At 37.4% G+C, this 23,030-nt stretch overlaps 1 protein-coding gene across 1 annotated transcript in view; it reads right to left on the reverse strand.

Moving 5' to 3' along the window:
• Positions 1-23,030, reverse strand: part of LOC121383632 (protein mono-ADP-ribosyltransferase PARP15-like) — a 33,035-nt gene continuing 10,005 nt past the window's right edge. The window contains exons 4-22 of the mRNA XM_041513725.1: positions 20,832-21,062; positions 20,473-20,560; positions 20,065-20,171; positions 19,264-19,402; positions 17,685-17,779; positions 17,154-17,310; positions 14,540-14,622; positions 13,507-13,594; positions 11,646-11,725; positions 7,969-8,223; positions 7,191-7,412; positions 6,761-6,832; positions 6,340-6,376; positions 4,724-4,773; positions 3,797-4,024; positions 1,455-1,676; positions 1,139-1,175; positions 627-772; positions 1-264 (exon numbers count right to left, since the gene is read on the reverse strand). Of these exons, the coding sequence (XP_041369659.1) occupies positions 1-264; positions 627-772; positions 1,139-1,175; positions 1,455-1,676; positions 3,797-4,024; positions 4,724-4,773; positions 6,340-6,376; positions 6,761-6,832; positions 7,191-7,412; positions 7,969-8,223; positions 11,646-11,725; positions 13,507-13,594; positions 14,540-14,622; positions 17,154-17,310; positions 17,685-17,779; positions 19,264-19,402; positions 20,065-20,171; positions 20,473-20,560; positions 20,832-21,029 (2,568 nt within the window). The 5' untranslated portion in view covers positions 21,030-21,062. The remainder of the gene's footprint in view (positions 265-626; positions 773-1,138; positions 1,176-1,454; positions 1,677-3,796; positions 4,025-4,723; positions 4,774-6,339; positions 6,377-6,760; positions 6,833-7,190; positions 7,413-7,968; positions 8,224-11,645; positions 11,726-13,506; positions 13,595-14,539; positions 14,623-17,153; positions 17,311-17,684; positions 17,780-19,263; positions 19,403-20,064; positions 20,172-20,472; positions 20,561-20,831; positions 21,063-23,030) is intronic.

The following is a 23,030-nucleotide window of genomic DNA, read 5'->3' on the forward strand; positions in this document are numbered from 1 at the left end:
TTACTGTCGAGTCGTAGACTTGCTGTGGATTGTCTCTATCGATGGGAGGAGGTACGCGGGTTTCCTTATTTCCTCTCGTGTACTACCATTTTTTCCACAGTAGCTTCTGTTGAAGCCATGATAGTTGATACTTCTGACTGCATCTTCTGTCGTACCGTGCCACAGTCGTCTCTCGATACTTTCGTGTTCCGTGTGTCTATGAGACAACTGCCATCGTTTTACATTGTACTGCAGATACAGTGCTCTGTTCTGTATTCGTTCAATCTATAACAGACACAATGGTTATGCAGTGGAATCCATGACAGTATAAATGCAGCACATTTTAGGCCAGTTACCATGGATTTGTAAATATATGGCATTTTGTGGCGTGCTTTGTGTTATATTGCACGGGTGGTATAGTCTAGTAGTAGCACTCCCACGTTTAACCTCTCTGTAATTTATGATGAATGGAATTCATGTTTTTAACATTTCTGAAATCTTTACTTTGATAGTTTTAATTTACCGTACACTCCGTGGTGTAGTATGGACTTTTTTCGCCTTTTTTCAAATATATTCTGGTATTGGCTTCAAGTTTTAACATTTTACTTTTTCAAAGTTATATTCGATGCATTATTCAGGGAAAAAACCTTTTTGATGCGGAAGTCGATTGAAGCTGTTTCTTTCAGTAACTGAGCAACCTCCTTGTATTCAGTGTCATGTTGGTGGAGAGAAACTGCAACAACCTCAGCATCTTTACTCATCGCGCCCCACGTCCTGGGAACCTGGTTGAAATCTAAAGAAACACAGTTACAGCAATCTATGGTGGAGACATCAAAACTAACCTCGATTACCAAATGTGTCGTACGTTTTGACTTTCTTACTTTACAAATGACACATTACAACTTTGAAATGTTTGAAACGTTTAATACCAGATGGATTAAATATGTCATCTTCGATATCTCAGAAAATACAAACACCAAAATGATAGACAGATAAAGACAGAGAGAGAGAGAGAGAGAGAGAGAGAGAGAGAGAGAGAGAGAGAGAGAGAGAGAGAGAGAGAGAGAGAGACGCAGCATTATATTATTAGCGTTCAATGTTGTGTCCTTTCTTTGGATTATCCAACAATAAAACAACAAAAACTAACATTAGTACTTACCTATTGTCTCTGTACCAAACTGCACTTCTTGAAATGCCTATTAATAAAATTTAAAAACTAGAAAAATTACTTTGATTATATCCAATACAAATTTGTAAAATAAAATTATAGAACATGTACAGTGTGTACTTTGTTGGATATACTCTATAATTATTATTCGTGAAATACTGATCTTGAAAGAAAAAAATGTTTCTTTAGTTCAAGAAATACTTGTTTAACTAAAGTACTCAATCTTTTTAGAACATATTTTGCCCAGGTGTGTATGTGTGTATATTTTGATTTGATTGCGCTGCAGTTGATACACGGGTATACTTACATCGTATGTAGCCTTGTCATTCTCTTTAATCACAACTCTCATCTCAAAGAAAAGTAAATGACTGTGTGATCTTTGAAACCTATCAAATCCTCTTTTAAACCACTCTGCCATCAGCTTTGGTAGATACTTCAGCTCTTTAGAGACAGGTACAGTGAATGCGATTCCCTTGCAGTTAATGAGGCAAGCGTCAGTCAAACATCGGTTGAGCATCTCCGGAAATTGCTTTAAAAAGACAGATCTCATTTTAAGTATAAAATTGTGTTTTAGCCAGGTTCTATATACATAGGGTTTTTTTTGTTTGTTTTTTCGTTTTAGTATTTGTATTGTGTGTGTGTGTGTGTGTGTGTGTGTGTCCCCCCCCCCCCTCCCCCTCCCCCTCTCTCTCTCTCTCCCTCTCTCTCTCTCTCTCTCCTCTCTCTCTCTCTCTCTCTCTCTCTCCTCTCTCTCTCTCTCTCTCTCTCTCTCTCTCTCTCTCTCTCTCTCTCTCTCTCTCTCTCTCTCTCTCTCTCTCTCTCTCTCTCTCTCTCTCCAATGGTTCACTGAGTGTAAAGGATTAATATTTATCCAAGATTAAGTTCCCCTCGTGTAACCGGTGGCTGGAAAAAAAGTCTGAATAAAATAGTATTTGCCACGTTGCCCATTCATTATTAAATATATCGTATTTACAAGTTTTTAAAAGAATATACCTTTCCATTTCAAAGTTCTGTTGCATTATGCCATGCACAGCATTAATACTTAAACCTTTCTTTTGCATTTTCATACTGTATATATAATATTTTATATTATTATTATAGTTTAAAATCGTTTATAAAATCGCTTTTATTATTTTACCAAACCAAACATTATAATAATTTTATTAAAATGAATTATAGTTCCTGTTGGAGTCAACATCCAATCTGTTACTGCTTCCCATAAAGTGTGTACCTTATCGCAATTGAAAAAATAATGTATTGTTTCAGGAAAATTATTACAGAAGTTACATATATCAGAATCAATGTATTTAATCTTGTATAGAAAAGTATTAGTAGCTAATATGTTTTGCAGTAATCTATACTGAAACCATCGAAGACTAGAATCTTTCACACATCGAAATGGTAAAACATAATATTTTCCCAGTCAGTTTGTTCAAATAAGAAGCCTTCATTACTATATTTTATCTGTGCTTTTGGCTTTACATACTGAAAGTTTAAAATATGAATATCATACATATCTCTGCACCCTTTTTTACTGTTTAATAATACTTGCAGTTTTAAAGGGTATATAGGATTTTTCACGGTGTTAAAATGATCGTCTTTTAACTGATCTAATTTATATATAAATGATTTGACAGCATTTATTAATGATGCATAGTTGATAACATTTGTAGTTATATGGTAGTTTTCAACAAACTGTGGATTTGTTAAACTTATTGATTAAAGTGGGTTTGTAGAGTGGCTTCTTGGCCCGGTGCTCAGCTCAGGTTCCGCTGTATTCCACCAATGTTCGTTCCTGTCCTGTGGAACGTCCATCACGTCACCATGAACACTAATCCTCGTATGAACAACTTGTGTGAAGGTTGGAACAACATGTTCTTCAACCTTGTGGGCTACTACCACCCCTCAACCTGGCGGGTTATTGAATGGTTTCAACGTGGGCAGGCGACAGTGAGCACCACCATCCAGCAGGATGCGGTTGGCAGCCCACCTCGACGACAGGTTTATCGACGCTATTTGCAGCTGCAAGAGCGCCTTCGCAACCTGTTTGTCGATCGTCTTGAGGACCGCACGACTGTGGCAGAATTTCTCTGTGGCATCGGGTGGAACATCCGCTTAAACCACCAACATTGAAAACAAAGAACATTGACAAAAACTTTCGTGACAAAATGTGTTTGATCTGTCTTTCATTACCTAATATATTTTTTAATTAAAAGTTGTGACTTTTTTTTTCTGACTTTTTTCCTGTGGTTTTGTTTCTGTGACTTTTTTTTGCCTGTGACCTTTTTTCCTTGATTCGTTTAACCACTGCCTTCTCGTAGAAATGTTGAATATTTGATCAGCGTCAGGCCTCGTTGTTTAAGGGGAGCTATCAAAACACATTAATTGCATTTACGAACTTACATCTCTGAAACTATATCACACAGTAAGATGTTAATATGCTGGTATAAACTACAGTTGACAGATTTTAACAGAATCAATGTTAGAGTGAACATGAGCTAATATTTTACAACTAAACTATGAGAAAACAAACTGTTGTAATGCATATACTATTATAACCAGCACTCGTAAAATGAAAACATTTCACATGAAAAGGAGGGGTCAGTAGCATTAAAATCTGACTATGCAAAGTTGTGCTGACCATTTTACCTGTTTTGTGACTGCGTCAGGGGAGTATCTTGGGATATTCACGTGGTAGATATACTTGGCCTCCAGGTTTCCCCCGCTCGTGACGACAAAGGCCCAGTCTTTGAGAGGTGCAGTGCAGTGTTCTCGGAGTTCACACCTAATGACCGCTCCCGCTGCTTCATGCACGGCTTTCCCAACAGACGTGTTTGGTTTCAGGTCAGACGAGCAAGGAATCACTAGAGCATGTATCTTAGAATATACGACAAACAAAGCCAGTTAGACACGAGAGAGAGAGAGAGAGAGAGAGAGAGAGAGAGAGAGAGAGAGAGAGAGAGAGAGAGAGAGAGAGAGAGAGAGAGAGAGAGAGAGAGAGAGAGAGAGAGAGAGAGAGAGAGAGACAGACAGAGACAGACAGACACACAGACAGAGATTGAGAGAGACAGACAGACAGACAGAGACCGATACACAGACACAGACAGACATGGAGTTAGCAATAGGACTTAGAACTGTGGTTTTTGTTGTTGTTGTTGTTGTTGCTGCTGCTGCTGCTGTTGTTGTTTGTAGCACGATATATTTGTAATAAAATAATATATTTAATCATCTACAAGGAAAGATGAGGACATGAAATAGTACATCATTTATATTTATCCACTGTAGTAACTGTCAAATGCATGAAAGAAGACTCCTGCTATCCCCAAAATCGTCTAATATTCCAGTGATTTGGTTGTAAATTAGTACAACTCTTAATGTTCGATAAAAGTTTGAAATAAATATACATGTATAGCAATCACGTCCATAACATACACTTGAGAAACACTTTTTTATTTTCAAATACGTCTTTTATATTTCTTTATAAATTACTCGTTCTTAAGGGCTTAATTTTTAGGGTCTTTAAAGACGCGAGCAACAATTAATAACAAAACTTTTGACAAATATGTATAGACTTACCGATTGTTTTTCCAACTGTCCACGTACAAAACCAATCTGTATTTGATTATCTAGAAAATAGATAGCAAAAACAAATTATATATGATATAATGTACTCACATTTACTGATGTTAAAAGAAACGTTTAAAACATAAGTGAAATTCACATACCATTTCGTGTTCAAATATAAGCTGTTATAACGATTGCCTAATCGTAGTTGTTGCTGGTCTTAAAAAACAAAACCTTTGAACAAAGGTATAGATGTTATTTTGTCTTCCCTCCTCTTCGCCCTCTTCAGTTTCCATCATCGTTTTCAAAACAACAATGTTATATTAACCTTAACCCAAGGAAATATTTTATTCTATAGACAGATTTTAATCATGCGTCCTTCACTCATTTTCTGAATTAATTTAGCACGGTTGTTTGCATTAGAAGAACACAATCTGAAAATGAGTGACCAATTTAAAACTAAAACATAGACACACACTGATTGTTTTAATGAAAAATTATTTTTATATACCCTGGCATAGCAATCTGTTTCTAATCGTATATCACAGGTCAGCGAGATTCTAGGTGTGCGTCAGCAGATTAAACGAAAAGCCAGATGGACCAACTTTTCCTTCTAACGTCTTTGGGGCCAAAATTTAATTGAGTAGAATGTTTAAAATTAAATATTTATATCCGCCCACCTAAAATTGCGCCATTTGTATGTTTTTAATTTTTGAATTAGTTTCTTATAATTTGGGGGTTTTTTTTAAGGCGTAGTCAAAAATATTAAACTCCCATTTCCCCTTTATTACGTTTTAGATTAATAATCTAAATTTCAAAATTGTCCGTAGTATGTAGGAATTTCTTGTCCTGAGTCAGGCCCCGATCTTATCGGAGGTCGGACTCGGGATGGACGTGTTCGAAACCCTAGTGGTATATGAGCACTTTAAACCAGTTACCTACCTACCATCCTTCCGAAAGCCAGATGACATTTCATGTGACAAGTAGGTCTACGAGGTGTAAGATCAGCCGAACATGTCGTCAGACGGTGTGGCAATATGATTGCTCTCTCGCATATTTAGAATGACTGGCAGCCTTACTTGGTGTTTAAATACTAATATAGGATCAACGACCCCGCTCAAGGAAGCGATCTTAGCGCTAAGATCAACTGAAATGCATTGCTACCATATGCACTAAAGATGATATTAGCACTAAGATCGCTTCGTAAAACGGAGCCATGGTGTATGGCAAACATTTCTGAGACTTTAGGTACGAAAATAAGGTTTCATCTTGAGATGCACATAGAAACTACTTTATACACTGTTCTAAGTGTTGCTAAAACTTTGTATTTTATTCATGTTAACAGATAATTTTCAAAACAAAAACAAATTATATTTATTCTGTATTAAAATTACATTTTATTAAAACATTTAACAACAAAAATAAATGGTGTAAATGCAAACACCCTAAACTATTTGCTGTCATTTGTGTGTTTGCCAAATCATGATGAGTATTGGCAATGTTAATGATTTGTAAGCGCCAAATCGTCCAATAGAATTATACATGACACCAATACACAGTAGTGTTATTTCCCCGGTTATGAGTGCCGGCTGGAGTAATACAGTTAATACAGCCCATCCTGGACGTACCACTGTTTTCATTTCGTGATTCTTGTCCTGAAAATTGCTACCTTGCACTAAAAAGTCATATTAGGACTAAGATCGCTTCTCAGACTGCAAAATTTTCTGTATGAAAATAAATGTTGAAAATAAATACTTTATACACTGTTCTGAGTGTTGCTAGGAAGAATTCACGAGATCATTTTCAAAACAAAAACAAAATTATATTTAAAAAATTACAGTTTTTAAAACATTAAAACCAATAAAAGGTACCAAAAAGCAAACCTCTAAAATGTGCTGTTATTTTTGTGTGTTTGCCAATAAGATGATGCTATGGTAATGTTAATTTGTAAGCGCCAAATCGTCCAACAGAATTATATATACAATACACAGTATCGTTATTCCCCGGTTACGAGTGCCACTGGGGTAATATAGCCCATGCTGGACATACCAGTGTTTTCATTTCGTGATTTTTGTCTTGCCTCGTGTATGTAGCTTTTCTGCTTCTCAACTGCGCGAAATTCTGTAACAAAAATAAAAATAAATGGAATATATCGAAGAATGAGAAAAAATTTTTAAAAAGAAAACCAGTCGTGTATGCATTTGTCACATATGTACCGTAAGACCTTTACCATAAGTATACATGGCAGTTCAGTCTTACATTGATGTACGTTCAATACCTGACAGTTTTCTTTTATGTAAAATTATATATATGTATTATAAGAAATAATATCCTTTTACATGTTCGAATTATTCATCATCATAATTATATATATTTGTGGAATTCTACATTTAAAAGGTGTATCAATATATGACTTTTTATTGTATACAATGTAACAATAGTCGTGTAGCTAATGTTATGCACTGAACTAACAGCGTACCTGTCTAAATTCTGTGTTAGAGATGCCGACTATTATCTTCACCAGCTGAAGACTTGTTTCTCTATGAATGACTCTAAAGCTCCAAATGGTTTCCACGAATGCCCTGGCTACAACGTCTGATGGGTATTTCAGTGTTCCAGCCCCAAGTAATGGAAATGCAATGCTGTGCATACCTCGCACACTTGCACAAATAAGACACATCTCAATAATTTCACAAAGTTTCTAAAACAGATGTTATAAATAATCGTAACTATTATCATGTATAACAAAATAAAAATGATAACAATAATAATTTGTTTTCATTATGGTAGTTAAAATTGTATTATAAATCCTGGGGAGAAGAAAATAATAAAATTTAAAAAAAGTCTTAAACCCGTATATTCTACAATCAGCCCATACTCAATTATTAATTAACCATACAAGAAGCAGGTGCTTAAAGAGTCACATCCTTACATATAAACAAGCATTTTGTCATGGGAACACAATTAATATTTAGGAAACTGAACAGTTTGCGTAAGTAATCTATTACCCCCATAAAAGCTAATTTGAGAAAGGAAACCATCTTGTGTCACAATGTAAGTTTGTTCCACTTAACAACTAGGGTGTTTTATATTCAGATTGAGAGACAGAATAACATATTACACAATTCGCCATACCAGTTTTGAAGCACAGGATGAAATAGGAAAAAAATGGAGCCCATCACTTTGATGGGCTACGAGGGTCAATCCTGCAACTTATGTGGAACTTATATAAAGTACACGATATTGTCTAAAATCACCTGTTCACAATGTGACTGATTTTCACTTTGTTCACTAGGTGGCCATAGCGGAAGACAGACATGAAAAATCTTTGAGCAAGGCAAATCTCCGGCGTCTGTTACAGTAATTTGTGTAGTCGGGTCTTTCGAGGATTCTCTTTTATATTCCTCTATTGCACGTTTCAGCGAAACACCACCAGCTTCAGCTATAGCTCTAGAGATTAATCCAACAGAAAAGTCTAACTTTCTGTTTGTCGAGTTCACTATTGCATCCACCTAGAACATCCATAAATACGTGGTACAACTACTAATAAATAAATGAAATGTTATGTTATGTGAAATAATTAGCTAATATATAGTCCAAGCTCCAAAACCCATTTTTGAGGTATACCTGACATGGAAAGCTGCAGAAGGTCATCACCTGAAACTATTCAAGGTGGGGGTACTAAATTTTTCACCTGGGCATGTTACTTTTTCACTATTATTTTTAAGGTATTGTGGGTAAATGTATAGCTATTTTAATCAAATGCATCAGAGTATTCTGTAATCTAAACTGATTAAACTCTAACCAGAAATAATATAAATAATTAAATAATAAATCAACCATGAAACACAAATTCATAGCATAAAACACTTTAAAATTGTAATCCAGGGACCACACAACAGCAAACCATAGTTACCCGCATTTGTTACTCTTTGTCTTGACAGTTTGTAAAGACTACAAGTTGGCCCAGACAAATATACACAGAGACAGATATATGTGAAAATTTTGGACTTCCTTTCTGTTGATAACATGTATGTAGAATTGGGGATAAGACTTTTAAACAGGAACGTTTCCTCCGTAGGCACAAACTGCGTCCCATTACTTGCCTCTTTCTTTCTCTCTCTCTATGAAAAATGAACAACAATTTCTAATTAATTTGATTAAATCAAAACAAAATGAACGTAGCTATGTTGATCTTATGTCATTTAAAACTGGCAGCCAAAATTATAAACTGGTATTACCGTACATTTATTTACACACCTGAAAATGCAAAAACTACTGAAGGTACAAGATCAGTTTCAAATCTCGATCTATATACATGTATACATACAGATTCAAATGACTCCATTCTCCAAACTAAGCTGTATAGACCAAGAGCTCAGGCCCAGGCCCTATATCTGAGTATATGGGCATTCAGATGGTGGCATATATGAGGATCCACAATATGGCCTCCAAAATGGGTTATACAAACAAACAAAACCAATTCCAAATAGTACAAATTACAAACCCGAACATGGGCCCACATGTAAAAGACATGTTGGAGTTCACAAAGACCCATACGCCCAAAATGTGACCCCAAACTGGGTTATACTAGGAGGTTTGAGATAAAACTAACTTTCAATAAAAAAGTAAATAACACAGTCTCGGCTATGACAATTTGGTCCTGCCTGATACCCCCAATACCTTACCCATAAGTGCAATTTGATTATACTTTAAGATATTTGGTACGAGATAAAACTAGCTTAAAATAAACATGTATATCATACAGTCTGAAATGGCGCGTGGCAGGCAATTTGGACCCTGTGTTGACACCCACCTCAACATATAACCCCTGGGTCACAAACTGGTTATGCTCAAACATAGGGGTACCATTTAACACCAACTTAAAGGAGTACGTACATCACACAGTCTGAACTAACCCATGATAGACAACATGAATCATGCGTTCGCTCTGCTAGACACCCACAGTGTGTATAACAAAAGGGACAGCTTCAGTTTTCCAACAGTTGGTTTTCCCTTTAAGTTGTACAATATTCCTTGTGCTCCAGCTTTTGTTATCTACATATCAGATCTTTTGAGATAACTTTGAGCATGGGCATAATAGTTTTGAAATAACTTTATATCATTCTGGCACAGCATTTGTTCCATCATGGTTATGACATTAAAGGACTCTTGGGATTCATAACGTTTCAGGGTGGACATTTTGAGGCTATTTTTTAATATGACGTATAATTGACAAACATTTATGTCTGCTCTTCCTGTATTGGAGTTGGGATACAGCTCAGAAGTATATGTAGAGTACTTGTCTCACGTGTAATGGATCATAGGATTCATTTCCCTCTGTAGACCTGTCAATTTTATACCAATGCCCCATAAAAGAATATCAAAGTCCATTGTGTTTGCATTCTTATCTTTGGTAAAGAGTACATACAAAATACCATATTTCCATTCAGTAAGAGTAGCATTTGTCATTACACACATTCTCTCTCACTATCTCGACCAAGTTTATAAATAACAAATAAATAATAAAGTTTCAAGACGACATAGTTCAAAAACATGTGCTGGGGTGTCATTAAACATATATTCCATTTTCCCCCATTCTTTTGTCTGTTTTATCATCTTAATTCAGTTAGAACCATTTCAAACAGAGAAGAATAAATGAAGAAACAGGTTTTAACTTCAAATATAATGCAAACAGTGGTAATGCATGCAAAATCTGATGGTGGCCATTTTGGATTATGTCATCACGTGGCCAAAATGAGGCAATGTAGAGTTGAGCCTATATTAATTTTCACTCTGTAACACAACTAAATGACAAAAGTATGTTTTAAAAAACAGAATACATATTGTCACATTCGTCGTAATTCAAAAAGGAGCGTGGCTTATTACATGAGCATAACATTTTGGCACTAATACAGGAAGTCTATCTTACTTTTATTTTTGTTCATCCTAAGGGGTTCCCCTAATAAAATACATAGTAATTTAGTGAATACAGGCATGCATGCAGGGTTATCTCATCATTATGTGGACTGCAGTGCTTTAAAAAAAGGAATACATAGACAGTCTGGACCATCGTCCAAAATAATAACGTTCCAATTATTTGATTTTAGTACCCCCACCTTAGTTTCATTCAGGCGATGTGTACAAATAATAAAATCACGAGAAAGCTTCTGCAGCTCGCCATGTCAGGTCCAACTAGAAATAGCGCCCCTACAGGATCTGGAGCTTGGACTATTAGCAGTAGCATCTTATGATTACGACTAAAAAGAAGTAAGTAAGCAGTTCAAGAAGGTAACCTGAAAATGTGAGTTTAAATAATGCTCTAGAACATTTGGTGCTGGTTTCTTTTTCTTTTTTCTTTTTGTTTTCTTTTCTTTTTTTGTTATTGTTATTATTTTATTTTTTATTTTTTTAGGTGCCTTGTTTTAAAGTATGCTACTGATGATTTGTTAGGGCAGTTTTCCATGTGCAAACGTTTTACGCATATGGAAACACTTCTATTGAATACAACAGAAACCCGCGCCAAGGGAAAAAGACCCGTATACTAGATTAAATACTTCCCGTTCTTCTTCTGTTGTTGTTTTTTGTTTTGAGTGTTGTTGTTGTTTTTGGGTTGTTTTTTGTATCAAATCATATATTTCAAACAATACAATATCTCGTCTTTCCAAAATTTAACATTTTTAGTAGTATGCAAACAGTCATACACACAAATAATAGTCAGTAAAATCATTAAAATCATTGTTGTTTGACTTTGCCTCAAATATAAAAACATTTATGAAGAATGCAACTATTCAAGCAGATCTACAGTACTTTATTTGCACTAGACGGCAAAATAAGACTTGATTATCTATTATAAGTTTTAGTGTTAGAAATATAGACCCAACACTGCAGCGTTAAGATTAATAGCAAGGGACTATAAAGCATAGAATATTACCCTTTCTTCTGTGATATCTCCCGCAATAAGCAGAATATTCATGTGTTGTAGCTTGCCACTTGTATCCAGTTTGCTTGGATCTGAATATCAACATGCAAAAAAAAAAGTGTTTGTTGTTGTTATTTTTTTTTTTTTTTTTTTTTGGGGGGGGGGGGGGGGGGGGGGGGGGGGGGGGTTGTTTGTTGTTTTTTGTGGGGGGTTTTTTTTGGGGGGGGTTTTTTTTGGGTTTTTTGTGGGGTTTTTTTGGGGGGAGGGAGGGGGGGGTAATACTCCACCCTTTCTTAGGCTCAAAACACACTGGATCTGTGTCTGGGTCTAGAGTGTATGGTACCAGTCCAAAATGAAACGCAATGAATCAAATGTGACAAAACACACCGCGTCTGTGATGGCGCGAACTACAGATCTGGCAACAGACGACACAGAACATGCTCTGTATTTTAACACTGCCAGACACAGCTGCACAATGTTCGAACCTTACTCATTCATTTTTCTTAATAACCAACAGGAAAGGTATATATTAATCAATCTGGATTCCTCAAACTTATTATTGATGTTTATAGAAGGAATTGTTCTAAAGGTATGAACGCATTAATATATATTGAAATACACGAGACATGGCATCTTTGCCACACTCGCCAGACCCAAACCAGATCCGGTGTGTTTTGGGCCGAGCTTTTTAATTAGAGGTCACTGACAGGGGATCCTTCAGTCCATGGAGTTAACGTCATGCATTGTATCGGGGTTGTTTTTGTTTTGGGTTGTTTATTTTTGTTTTTTGTTTTTTTTGGGGGGATTGGTTTCAGAATGGTCAAGTCAAATCTCTAGTAAGGGTTAGAGTATGAAACTGTCATTATTTAATTTAATTTGAATGTTATAATTCATAAAAATTCTAACCATTTCTCTTAAATATCATTGTATTAAGTTTTAGAACAATTTGTAGACTTCAAACGAGTTCTAAAACTAAACAACAAATCAAAATAATCTGAAACGAAACTATTCAAACTATCTTTTTTCTATGTTTGTGTGCTATATTTGTGAGTTCTGCCCTATCCCTATACTGATTTTTAGAATGAACTAATTAAAACCGTAAGAGGTAGACTTTTAAGAAAGATGACTGGTGGGCAATGGCCACCGAACAAATGTGTATCGGAGAGAGAGAGAGAGAGAGAGAGAGAGAGAGAGAGAGAGAGAGAGAGAGAGAGAGAGAGAGAGAGAGAGAGAGAGAGAGAGAGAGAGAGAGAGTTTGTTTTGTTTAACGACAACACTAGAGCATATTGATTTATTAATCATCGGCTATTGGATATCATTTGGTAATTTTGACATATAGTCTTACAGAGGAAACCCGCTACATTTTCCCATTTGTAGCAAGGGATCTTTTATATGCATTATCCCACAGATAGGATAGCACATAGCACGGCCTTTGATATACCAGTCGTGGTGCAGTGGCTGGATCGATCTCAAACTGACTGCGCATCAAGCGAGCACTTTACCACTGGGTACGTCCCGCCCAGAGAGAGAGAGAGAGAGAGAGAGAGAGAGAGAGAGAGAGAGAGAGAGAGAGAGAGAGAGAGAGAGAGAGAGAGAGAGAGAGAGAGAGAGAGAGAGAGAGAGAGAGAGAGAGAGAGAGAGAGAGAGAGAGAGAGAGAGAGAGAGAGAGAGAGAGAGAGGAGAGAGAGAGAGAGAGGAGAGAGAGAGAGAGAGAGAGAGAGAGAGAGAGAGAGAGAGAGAGAGAGAGAGAGAGAGAGAGAGAGAGAGAGAGAGAGAGAGAGAGAGAGAGAGAGAGAGAGAGAGAGAGAGAGAGAGAGAGAGAGAGAGAGAGAGAGAGAGAGACAGGACATGTAAACAACAGCAGTGATTAAACCTGGCGTTAGTGTAGACTTGTTCTCTGGTGCTGACACTTGGGCTGTGGACGTCAGTGTGGGCGAGTTCTGTTGCTTCAGATCAGGAACCTGGTGAAATTGTACACATTTGATGAATCCCATACTATGATGTGATGAGAATGTTACATTCTGTGTCGTGTTTATTTTAGCTTCTCTAAAGTAGTTCTTAGTTAAGTATGTTAACACTGTAATACTAAAATATATGTTTTAATTTTACAATACAAGATCCTATAGTTATATAATTAGCCAAACCATAGAAACGAGTTTTTAATAAACATAGTATGTTCACTTTTAAAAGTATGTGACGTCGAAATCAGTACTAAATCAGAGGCGAATGCAGTATTTTAGAAAAAAAAGAAAGAAAGAAGTGTTTTATTTAACGACGCACTCAACACATTTTATTTACGGTTATATGGCGTCAGACATATGGTTAAGGACCACACAGATTTTTGTAGAGGAAACCCGCTGTCGCCACATAGGCTACTCTTTTACGACAGGCAGCAAGGGATCTTTTATTTGCGCTTCCCACAGGCAGGATAGCACAAACCATGGCCTTTGTTGAACCAGTTATGGATCACTCGTCGGTGCAAGTGGTTTACACCTACCCATTGAGCCTTGGGAGCACTCACTCAGGGTTTGGAGTCGGTATCTGGATTAAAAATTCCGAACCCAGTACCTACCAGCCTGTAGACCGATCGCCTGCCACGACGCCACCGAGGCCGGTGTTATTTTAGAAAAGGTCACAAAATTCTAAAAATAACAGGTTTGAGTTTTCCGATGGCAAATTTGGGGGGCATGTTCCCGATAAATTTTGAAATATAAGATGCTCAAAGATGTACAGGGCAGTTTAACGCTGTATATTGTGAATGATGAACTTTAAACTTTAAAAAAGAGAACGAGTCCTTAAAAGGGGCACTTCAAACGGGTGGTGGATGGGAGTCTAACGGGATCTGCCAATGTTGTGTATTTTAAACTCTGCCACTAAAGACTGAAGCCACTAAATTCACCATCTACCTGAAGTCGTAACAGGTCGCGTGAATCTTCAGACGTTTCCGTTGCATAAGCTGCCAGTGGTAGATCTTTCTTATTTATACTTTCTAGAATTAAAACGATAAAGCAGTCTTTATTCATACCATAAAATATAATTAATGAAAACTGCCTCTTTAAAAACTAATTGAAGCCAATCTTGAGACATTAATAATATGTACGAGAATGGAAAACCCCGGAAATCAACCATGATTTTGTTTTAAAAGACAATGATTAATGGTGTGTTTATACAACAAAAGAATTTGCATGAACCTATGGTTAGATTACCTGCTTCGAGTAGTAGTTCTAAATTATCTTAATCGATTAAATAAGAAGACGATTTTCTATGACAGAGATGTCATGCCATGGTGACGATTAAGAAGCGAGTCTACGTGGATGAGTTTCCAAGTTCTCTTAGATACGTTATGAGACATTCCAAAACTGTTATTCCATCATTTTGAAATAGTTGGGTAAACGTGATGGATCTCAGGTCACCTCTTTGCTGCGACTGTCTTGCATATCTGAACCAGTAAAGTGCCTATATTCTATAAATTCACGATCTGTATTCTGAATAAAATGTAATCATTAATCTTTGTGTCATGTTTTTTGCAGATAAATACTTCAAATGCCTTTCACACTCGTCTTCGTATGCTAACAAATATATACTCTTCAAAAAAAGAAACGCAAAAGGGAACAAATGGGTTATAACTCCGATTTTATGTTTCCTACCGGTTCATGCTTTGTGAATATAAGGTCATTGCATGTCCCAAACACATTCCCACGGTTACATTCGATAAAACGCAGCTACTGTACAATAAAGTTCCAAAATGTGAATATTCGCAAAAACGCAGCCACGTGCAAACCATGTCACCACTGCACGTGCGTTGTCTGCACATGCAACATGAACACCGACAGTATAAAAGTGCAGGGTGTTCGCTTGCCTGGCCTCTGTATCTGGCCGACAGTTGACAATCCAGGACATGCCACGTCTCAGTGAACCGCAGAGAAACAATGCCATCGGCCGACTAGACGCAGGCGAATCCAGAACGGCCGTTGCCAGGGCATTCCATGTGTCCCCAAGCACCATCTCCAGACTGTGGGACCGTTACCAGCAACATGGATCAACACGTGACCTCCCTAGATCCGGTCGACCACGGGTCACTACCCCCGGGCAGGACCGCTACATCCGGGTACGCCACCTTCGGGAACGATTGACTACTGCCACCTCCACAGCCGCAGCAATACCAGGTTTGCGCAGGATATCCGACCAGACCGTACGGAACCGCCTGCGTGAGGTAGGAATTCGTGCCAGACGTCCAGTTCGAGGTGTCATCTTAACACCACAACACCGTCGACTCCGACTGCAGTGGTGCCAGATTCATCGACAATGGCCTCAACTGCGATGGAGACAGGTGTGGTTCAGTGACGAGTCCCGATTTCTGCTCCGACGTCATGATGGAAGATGTCGCGTGTATAGGCGTCGTGGTGAACGTTATGCGGCAAACTGCGTGCAGGAAGTGGACAGATTCGGCGGGGGTAGTGTCATGGTGTGGGCAGCCATCTCACACACTGGCAGAACTGACCTGGTCCACGTGCAGGGCAACCTGAATGCACAGGGCTACAATGACCAGATCCTCCGGCCACACATCGTTCCAGTTATGGCCAACGCCAACGCAGTGTTCCAACATGATAACGCCAGGCCTCACACAGCACGTCTCACAACGGCTTTCCTACAGAACAACAACATTAATGTCCTTCCTTGGCCATCGATATCACCGGATTTGAACCCAATTGAGCATCTATGGGACGAGTTGGACCGACGCCTCCGACAGCGACAACCACAGCCCCAGACCCTGCCCGAGCTGGCAGCAGCCTTGCAGGCCGAGTGGGCCACCATCCCCCGGGACGTCATCCGTACTCTGGTTGCTTCAATGGGCAGGCGGTGCCAGGCAGTTGTCAACACACGCGGAGGCCACACCCGGTATTGACTCCAGATGACCTTGACCTTGGTGGTGTGTCCTATCACTTACTCACAATGGACTAGAGTGAATTGTGAACAATCCTGCAACATTTGGTAATTATCGGACTCACCATTCAATAATTAAATCAATTCTCCAAATGTTACGACAATGTGGTTTTGCGTTTCTTCTTTTGAAGAGTATATATATATATGTTTATTACTACCGTATTGGAATAAATGCGACTGACAAATAAGTATTTTTAATGTTATACTTTAGTATTTTTTCTTGTTGTTTTGTTGTTCTTGTTATTGTTTTTGTTTGTTCTTGTTTTGTTTTTGTTTATTCTTGATTTGTTTTTGTTGTTGGGTGGGGTTTTTTGTGTGTGTTTTTTTTGTGTGTGTGTGTGTGTGTGTTTTTTGTGGGGGTGGGGGGGGTTTGGGGGGGGTGTTTTGGGGGGATATTTGTTCTTGAGTTTTTTGGAGGGATTGGTGGGGCTTGTTATAATTACGTTTTGCATATTCAGTCAATTCTTAAGTCTAAAAAAATCTACTGATATATTTAACTAGAATACAAATTGGAGCTGATGGTTGGTATTAAATATTCCTACAGACGACTGGAGTGCAGTTACTAATGTGCCGTACCTGGCGTTGCTGTTACCCTATCTTCGGACACAAGCGTGGGGAGTCCTTGACCTACGTGAATAGCGGGCAGACCTTCGGGTGCACTGTTTCGTGTCAGAGACTTCCTTTGGGTTGGCACTGGTATCCTTTTGTTAGATTTGTGATGAGTGTCCTCGCCCTGTCCAGTGAACACTACTTTTGTTAATTAGGTACCATTTATTGTATGTTTTGAAAGCAATAATGCTGTATTATTATTTTTATGGTTGATTGGTGTTCGAAACAAATTTTTTAACTTTTGAGGTAATTCTGTGTGAAATAGCTCTTAATATCGACACTTACGTAAACTGTGTCAATACAGTGCTTATGAAATATAATACATATACCTCAATAAAACATTAATCAAAACCATGTTTCATACCTAAAATAACATATTATATTAATACGGTAATTAGTAAATGATATAAATCACAACAATTCCCTATCCATTAATACTCGATTTTATCATACGGAACGTAAAACATTAACAATAATCTGTAACCGTGTCCAACCTACCGTTTTAACATTTGTCTCTGAAACACTGGCGGATATTGGTTTCATTTCACTTGCTTCTGTCAAGTTGGGAGTTTCAGTTGTCTCGACGTTTTCTGCTGAAATACATAAATATAAACTCACACAATCAATATTAGACTACGTTAAGAATTTGTGTTTGTCGTTATGTTGCAACAATGTCAACCTGTTGTGAAGGGAGGTAGTTTAGCTCGCCCGAGGTGCTTCGGTCGTGTGATTGAATCCCTTCAATATACCCTTTCTCCGAGGATTTGTCTGTGTCAACCAGTGCCCCACTACTGATATATCAACGACCGTGGTATGCGTTGTCCTGTATGTGGGAATGTGCTCTTAATGGGAAAATGTATCGAATTTCCTGTAAGACTATTTATCAGAATTACTAGTATCATGTTTGACATCCAGTAGCCGATGAGTAATAAATCAGTGAGCTCTAGTGGTGTCGTTAAACAACCTCGTGCCGTAATTCGTCGACTCGGGCCATGGATATGGACATAGGGCGGCATCTTATCAGTGTGTCGTCAAACAAAACAAACCAAAAACCAACCTCATCATTACCCAGAAATTTATCAATGGACTTAATCACTTTTGACCCTGATGGCTCAATGATTAATTCATCAGGTTTACAGCTCGTAGGTACTGGCAAGGGTTCGTAAATTTAAATACTGTCTAAAAGAAAACATGTGTGTACAGCTATGTGGAGATGTGCAAGTGCATTACACACAGAGTGCTGTCGCTAACAACTAATAACTAATCTTTAGCTTGGAAAAACATCAACGATGCCCGAAGGGATGTCCCAAAAATGAACTTAAATTTTAACTGCAAAAACCATGGACATAAATTGAAATGAAATGAAACTGGATGACCTGAGATGCATGTTTACGGGCGAGCAGTTGAATGAATACGAGTTCCGTTGATCAACACCAGCCTGACACTATTGTCTAATATATACTCAACAAAATTAGTTAATGACCAAATAGACTTCGTGGTAATACTGTGCTAATGTCATATTATTGATCACAGATGACTTCTAAACATGTTTTCAATAACATTTGACCTGTGATACATTTATAAAAGTTACCGAAATGGGCATTCGGCTAAGATGCCTAATTTACACGTTGCTTCGTACATCTAAATTGTTGTTTGAATTAATAAAACTAATTAAAAGTCACAACGCCGACACATTACAAAGAGAGAAGCTGTATTTTCGTTTACCATATTAAAAAAAAAAAAAAAAACCCATATCTACAGTCCCATAATTAACGAGGTGGTAAATGTGGGGATGATAATATGTGGCGGCAATTGGTTGCTTAAATTAATATATCAGGGCATCATTGCATTACTGTATACTATAGGGAGAGGCCTTGATATAGGCATTTTGCCTGTTGGCCAATCCCCAACCAGCGTTATAATTGGGAATAAATATTGTTTAAACCATACTACAAATTATGTTTGTATTCAACACGAACAATCGTATCGTTATCATACTGCATTGTTTACTAGAATATTGCATATACATGTAAATGGTTTCAGTTATTTGATGAGAACATGAATGAGATCTACAAACTTTTAAATGTAGACATCTCTCCTTTCCTACTGTCAATGCTGAACAGACGTTCAGGAGCACTGTTCCGGTTCGGTTGTAGATATTTTCTGGGAAGTGGTACTGGCTTTCTTTGCTTAGTATTGTCTCGTGGAGGCGCTTCCTGGTAATGTTACATCGTTTATTGACAACTCTGTATGAAAGTTAGTTAGGGGCTGGTAAGTATTATATACATCTGAAACAGCCCTAGTCACTGAAAATCGCAGCCTTGCTTTTTCATAGCATCTTGCAAAAACAATTTACTACAAAGACAATAGAGTAAATACTCGATCATTTAAAATAAATGTCGTTGCAGATCAATTTTGCAACAGTTATTTGCGACAGCACTGTTGATTTTCGTCGCAAATTTTGAGGGCTGAAATCAGTCATTACGTGTCAAAAATATATGGAAAAAAAATACAAATATGCTGTGGTCAAACCCAATATAAAAATATCACAATAATCAATTTTTATTACTATACTGTTTTTAAAACGTTATCATTATAATGGTGTCCTTTACAAAATGTGCAGTTAGTGAATTAACGTTTAACGACAACCTGGGGTGTTAATGTTACATCAACGAAACAACTGACGGCACATAAAATGAAGTATCTGAAAACGTTAAAAGCACATTTTGTACGAAACAGAAAATGTCACACTCTACGCATCTCTACAGCTGCTATGGTCAGTGGTGTTGAGATGAGAAAATCAAATCTGTCATATCTAGATTTTACAATATGAAACCTAAAGCATTCAATTATCAATGATTTGTTTGTGTATCTGTACCAGAGTCCAACCCACTGTGTTAACTCCTGTCTCTGGCGCACTGGCTGCTACGGATTCCGTTCCACTGGCATCTGTTAAGTTGGACGATTCTTTTGTCTCAGCGTTTTCTGTAAAATATATATTCATTTGTGTAGTCGCTATATTATATTAAAACTGTTCGCCTTCGATTTTAGGTTGTGTAAAATAGTTTTGATGATTAGAATTTTTAAAACTTTTTTTATTATTAAATTATTAATTTTGGCAAATTCATTGTTTCATGTTGTCATGGTGATAGGAGTATTTTAAAATAAGAAACGAAAAAGGTACCATGCAATACCTTTGAAATTGGAATCAGTAGTTTTAACCGTATCTGAATGTTGGTATGTCACTAAAAACTATTTATCTTTGCAAATACTTATTTTTACCTACCTGGTTTTGTAAAAGCCTGTTTGTCTAACTTGTTTATTACTTCAGGACTTTCTTCCAGTCCTAGCACGTGCAGGATTTCACTGGCAGCCTGAAATGAAAGTCTACTATTTAACACGTAGCAGCTTTTTTTGTGGCTCTTGACTGCAGTTAAAATAATGACGCATGACATTTATTTTTACGTATTCAAATGTGATAGACCAGAGAGAAAGGGGAAGGGAGAGACTGGGGCAAGGTCCAGAAAGATGCTTCTGTGGGAAACATTTAACCCAAGATGCTAACCTGGACATCTGATTATTTATTTAATCATCTTATTCTTTAAAATATTTATTGTAACGTGGTGGGTACAGTCTTAGATATACCTTGTAGGTCAACATATCTCCAGGATTTATAACAATTGCCACTTTCTTCAAAGACGTCTTTGGGTGGAATTCGTGATAGTGCCAAATAGTATCTATGAGTTCTTTAATTGCATATCGCTTGAAGACGGCCGGAGTTGAATCATCGCACATATACGGTGGAGTAAACGTTATCAGCTCCAAATCTTCCGCTGATGCCATGTCCAAACACTTTTTGATTTGCCTCGAAAACTTCTGCGAGATAATGAAAAAAATAAATGTCTTACCGATCCAGATCTACAGTGTGGATGAGTTGCTCGAGTCGAATGAATAGTTTGCTATTTTATACTAGTGTCAGCCGGAGTAGACTGACAGCTCGTGTGTGTGTGTGTGTGTGTGTGTGTGTGTGTGTGTGTGTTTGTTTGCGATATCAGAGCACCTTCGAAATTTCAAGACAAATCCCCCAAAATTGGAATTTTGAGACAGCCCTTTAATCAACGTTGTTACATTTCCTCGCCTGAGAGCTAAAAGGTCGTAAGTGGCAGATACGACCTAAAACGTATTTTTTGCATATTCGGAATCGCCATCCCCGATTACATATTGTCACCAAAAAATCGTAGCTGTGTCCCTAATTGCATCGCGTATACAGGATTTAAATGGTCGGAAGTGAATCACAGATACCAATTTGCATGAAAATAGACGTAACTGACATATACGACTTTCCTCCGATTTGCTTGCTGTCCATTATGTGAACACGATATAATTATGTCTGACAGGTCGTATGTGCCAAATATGACCCATATGCATTCTTTGTTATCAGTATGTGATAGAAATTACAAATGCGAAGTACAATAGAGCATACATTATGTCAATATTTTTTATCTGCTTGAATCCTAAAAATAATATGAATTTTATCATTGTGAGAGCCCGGTCTATTTAAGAAAAACATTTGGTACTGCATGCAACAAACCATTTGGCAACAGACAAGAATGGTGTCTGTATATATAAATAAGAACTGCAGTAACATTAATGTTTGTATGGTTTGCTATTTTATGTGCATCATAATTATAATAATAAACATGTTTTGGTGAATTTTCTTGAAAAACAAATATCTATTTTGAAATGTTTTTAATTGAAGCAAAGTTTCCAACATGTAATTTGTATCTGTAGATACAATTTTAATTCATAATAATGTTGTATGTGGCATATACGACCAATGTGCAAACATAATCACACTGATTTTGGATATACATGTATTTAATTATATGTTACGGTGATCAAGTTCCGCCTTTCAGCTGCCTTTGAAGATCTACAGGATTGCCCTAATGTAGGCATTATGGATTAACAATATTGCACATACAAATGTCATTGTAAGTTATCCAGGACAAAGTCCAGTAACAAAAGAAAGTGTAATCAGACGTAAGGTTAAAAGGCGAATACAGTGAATGTGGCCTCAACGTAAACGATAGCAAGATGTATGAACTTTGATTAACTTCACAGTTAACAAATATTTGCAACAGAATACCCCTGTCCTGAGTCAGACTCCCGATCCTATCGTGTGTTCGAAACCCTAGTCGTATATGGACCATGGACACGTTAAACCAGTTACTAAGTTAAGCTAAGCAACAGAATGTTGAACATGAACATAACACACACACACCAAAACATTAGCACAACATAGCACGCGCAACAGAAGCTGAACATGACATGGCACACACAACAGGGCATGAAAATGACATAGCACACTCAACAGGGTATGAACATAGCATTGCTCACACAACATAACTTGAACATAATATATAGCATACACAACAGAACGTGGCACATCAATGACAACAAGACCTGAACATAACATAGCAAAAAGCTGAACATCAGAAAATAATCACCATAGAAAATGAACGTGACATAGCACTTGCGACAGTTTATTTGTTTGTTTTGTTTAACAACACCACTAGAGCACATTGACTAATTAATCATCGGCTATTGGATGTCAAACATTTTGTAATTATGACTCATAGTCATCAGAGGAAACCCACTACATTTTCCTATTGCAGCAAGGTATCTTTTATATGCACTTCCCAACAGACAGGACAGCACATATCATGGCCTTTATCCAGTCACTTGCGACAGAACCTGAACACGACATAGCAATCACAACAGAACCTGAACATAATAGAGAACACACAACAAAACCTGAACATGACGTGGCACACACAACAGAAC

This window comes from Gigantopelta aegis, chromosome 10 (genome assembly GCF_016097555.1).
Source record: "Gigantopelta aegis isolate Gae_Host chromosome 10, Gae_host_genome, whole genome shotgun sequence".
NCBI lineage: Eukaryota > Metazoa > Mollusca > Gastropoda > Neomphalida > Peltospiridae > Gigantopelta > Gigantopelta aegis.